The following is a 3,573-nucleotide window of genomic DNA, read 5'->3' on the forward strand; positions in this document are numbered from 1 at the left end:
GATGCGTCATTCAGTTAAAAGACTGGTTTGCTTTAACGTGGCCACAACATATTTTTTTTCATGTTGAGGAATAAAGAGGATATTGTCCATTCATCCCTATATCATTTTGTCAGGTTCTTAGTTTGATCATGAACATGCTACATCAATGGTCTTTGTCCAAATCACAAAATTGAGAGGCACCCTTATTTAAGGATTAAAGTTTTTGTTTTTGGTCCTTTTCATTGCCAAACTGTTTTTCAGTCACTCACACACTGAGGATCTTTTTGGCCTTCTATAGAGCCAGACATTGGTAAAAAATACATGGTCTTCAGTCAATAATTAAACAAACATGTTTGTTTGAAGCGGAACTTTGCGTTTTATCATAGAGATGTTAAGTTGTTTGGTTGTTGTAGAACTCTCAACAAAACAAACAGTTGAGATTTATAGGAAATTAATGCATCCATATTTGAAGGCTACAACTTGAATGAATGCATATGAAACTTCAGATCCACATCCTTAATTAATGCAGCAGACATAAAAATGCATGGATTAAAAACATTTTATTGCAAAGTGTATTTACAGAACTATAAACGAAGAAACTTGGTCAACTGAACAATAAAATGACAATAAAACAAAGACAACAATAAAAAAAGGATTGTCCTCGCACAACCTCAAGCAAATCCACAACACAAAAATATTGTGTATCAGGAAACTATTATAGCCCGGAGAACAGAGAACTGATGGGAAAATGCTTCAAACACAGATGGATGCATGTTTTTCTTTACTCTATGTGGCGTGTTGAGCCAAGAACATCCTTATTCTCTGCAGTAGCTCCTTCTTCACACTGTCAGGAACCAGGGCTGTGGATGAAACATCACAGAGCTGATAATGTGTTGCCACGTTTATTATATTTCTATTGATGAAAAAGGATTGCAATGATAATTATTATAGTTAACAGTGTCTGCTGTGATTCTTATACAAAAATATGTATAACTAATGACGTTACCTCTCCCCTTAGGTGTGATCTCAACCACCAGGTCCTCTACAGTCACGTGTTCCAAGCCTTTTTCTTTGATGACTTCTGGGAATTCCAAGAATATTAAATACAACAATAAAGCTGTGTTTTATTACCCGGGGGAATCATTGAACGGTGCTAAACTGGTCCTACCTTTGCAATGAGCTTTCATCTGATCTTTCCATCCACATTCAGTGAGCTTGGCTCTCAGTAGCTCTTTGAGTCTGGCAGTTCAAATAAAATCAACATTTGATTGCTACATAGCAGGCATATAATTTTACCTACAACCAAAGCGACTTGGATGGTGGGGTTATGTTGTGGGGCACCTCACCTCTCCCGTTCTCCCATCTCAGTTAACTTCTGGTTGATCGTTGCTCTCATTTTGAGATCTCTGCTTGAAGTATTGGGCCTGGGAAAGAAATATATATATATATATCATGTTCGTTGTCTTCGAGACTTTATCAAGTAGCTGCAAACACCCGAGTGGAACTGCATGCATCTTAGGGATTTAACATTGACTGCTTCCATTTTAAGCGTTATAAAGGTTTCATTCGCACTCACCAAAACTAGTGAAATACGGAGCCTTTAGTCTCTTTAATGTTATGTGAACATTTCCAACAAAAAACACAATGTTTATCTACGCTTACACTTAAAAGGCCAACACTAATACCGGTCCTCCCAGAAACAAAGATCATGTAACTTAGTTCCTACTTGAATGTGAAAGTTGTACTCCTTATTTGTGCCACGAGGTGGCGGTGCTGGTTAAACTCATAGGACTGCTCTGAATTCGGATTTATCGTTGGCGACGAGAGGACTAAAGGGAGATGTTGTAGTAACCCCCGTCCATGAGTAACCCTATTGTAAAGGCTAAAATCAACATGCATATATCGCAATCCAGACTCTTGAGAAAAAACTTGAGAGTGAAACACTGTAGCACTCTCCGACAAAACAATATCCCCCCATAATGACAAATCCTTTCACATTAATAACTAAACGATAACCAAAGAAGCCTACCAGAATTACCATTCAAATAAGAAACTCCCAGTAGCAGTCATTTCGATGTGACATCATGACAAACAAGCAATATTAGGCATACAGGTTACATTAGCGCATTGAAGCATCGCAAAAATGTATTTTTTATTATTTATTTGAACATAATTTTTGCTATTGCATAACACGCAACAAATGATTTATGTTTTGTTATTTGAAAATCTGTTGTTTAAACGCTGATATATCATGGGGTTAAAACAATACTTCACAACTACTTTGTGTGTGTGTGTGTGTGTGTGTGTGTGTGTGTGTGTGTGTGTGTGTGTGTGTGTGTGTGTGTGTGTGTGTGTGTGTGTGTGTGTGTGTGTGTGTGTGTGTGTGTGTGTGTCTGTGGGTGCGTGTGTGTCTGTGGGTGCGTGTCTGTGGGTGCGTGTGTGCATGTGCGTTTGTGTGTGTGGAATGGTGTTACAAAACATTTGCAATGTTCACAAAACAAACCCTCTTGCTCTCTGTCCAATCAACAGCAATAAATCTTAAGCGGCAACACAACTATCGGTCGACATTTAGGCGTATACCAACCAAACATTCTCTTGCCAATGCTACCAGCTACTTGTTCTGCTTGTGTGACTCCACGTGCTTGTGTTGTGACCCCACACTTGTGGGTTAAAAAAACAATCAATCAGTACAATAGAGGTCTCAGACTTTTGTCATAAGATAGGCTTGAGGTCTTTTGGTATTTCAAAAAGTGTCTAAATGACAGTCTATATCGCCGCTGTCCAGCTTAATCCAACGCTACGCCAGCTTGCTTCTACTTGTTCTGGGGAACTTTAATTGCCTGTTTCTCTGCTTCTAACTTCCAAATTTCACAGTCAAAGAAGAACGTCTGGGTTCTGGAATTAGGTCGGCAAAGATTTCCAGAGACGACAATGGAATTGAGGAAGAATACATTCTAATGGCGAGGTGTCCATCGCTGTATGAGCTACAGTGGGCTATAGGCTATGTCAGACGGAGAGATGGGGGAAGTCGGGTTCTCCAACAGTTGGAGTCCTGCCCCTGGTGAAGGTTCACTGCACTATGCCCCCCTCCCCTCCTCCTGCTGCCTGTCTTCCCCCTGCTGCAGCAGCCAGATAACGGCGGTAATAGAGCTGGGGGGCTACTGATGTGGAGGGGGAGTATAGGGTGTTGTCATGGTGGTGGTGAAAATGGGAAAGGGTCCTTCTGTTTCTCTTGGAATAGGGTGGGTGGAAAATTCCTCACAATCCCCTCTTCTTTCTTTTTCTCTCTTGTTTACTTCGAAAGTGCCTGAGGCGGGTCAACCGTCGTTTGTGCCACAAGGCCTTGTTTTATCACCGCGAGCAGAAGAAGTCACCCGGCATCCATCAAACACCACTTCAGGCTTTATTTTCACTGCCCTCCCGAACTCGCCGAGCCCTCGCCGTCTGTATTACAGTCAATAATGCAAGCCTCCTACAGACAGTTTCCTTCACAACTGCCGACGTATAAAGAACACAACTTCCCCCATCTCTCCGTCTGACATAGCCTATAGCCTACTATAGTGCAGTTAAAGTGTATTACTGTTAATATTTCAT

The 3,573-nt window shown here is 40.9% G+C and overlaps 1 protein-coding gene across 1 annotated transcript; it reads right to left on the reverse strand.

Moving 5' to 3' along the window:
• Nucleotides 1-524: 524 nt before the first annotated feature.
• On the reverse strand, nucleotides 525-1,709 carry eny2 (ENY2 transcription and export complex 2 subunit). Its single transcript, XM_060065417.1, has 5 exons — nucleotides 1,556-1,709; nucleotides 1,326-1,403; nucleotides 1,148-1,218; nucleotides 986-1,060; nucleotides 525-839 (listed from the first exon to the last, which is right to left on the reverse strand). The coding sequence occupies exons 2-5, from the start codon at nucleotides 1,373-1,375 to the stop codon at nucleotides 766-768; spliced, it is 270 nt and encodes an 89-aa protein (XP_059921400.1). The 5' UTR covers nucleotides 1,376-1,403; nucleotides 1,556-1,709; the 3' UTR covers nucleotides 525-765.
• Between the last annotated feature and the right edge of the window lie 1,864 nt (nucleotides 1,710-3,573).

The sequence above is a fragment of the Gadus macrocephalus genome, chromosome 11 (genome assembly GCF_031168955.1).
Source record: "Gadus macrocephalus chromosome 11, ASM3116895v1".
NCBI classification, from domain to species: Eukaryota; Metazoa; Chordata; class Actinopteri; order Gadiformes; family Gadidae; genus Gadus; species Gadus macrocephalus.

What these genes read in the sequence shown, in the direction of transcription:
- eny2 (XM_060065417.1), bottom strand. Translation starts at nt 1,375, where the DNA reads ATGAGAGCAACGATCAACCAGAAGTTAACTGAGATGGGAGAACGGGAG. An exon ending in GAGATGGGAGAACGGGAGAG is followed by an intron (nt 1,219 to 1,325) that starts GTGAGGTGCCCC and finishes TTGAACTGCCAG; the next exon opens with ACTCAAAGAGCTACTGAGAG. An exon ending in GATGAAAGCTCATTGCAAAG is followed by an intron (nt 1,061 to 1,147) that starts GTAGGACCAGTT and finishes TGGAATTCCCAG; the next exon opens with AAGTCATCAAAGAAAAAGGC.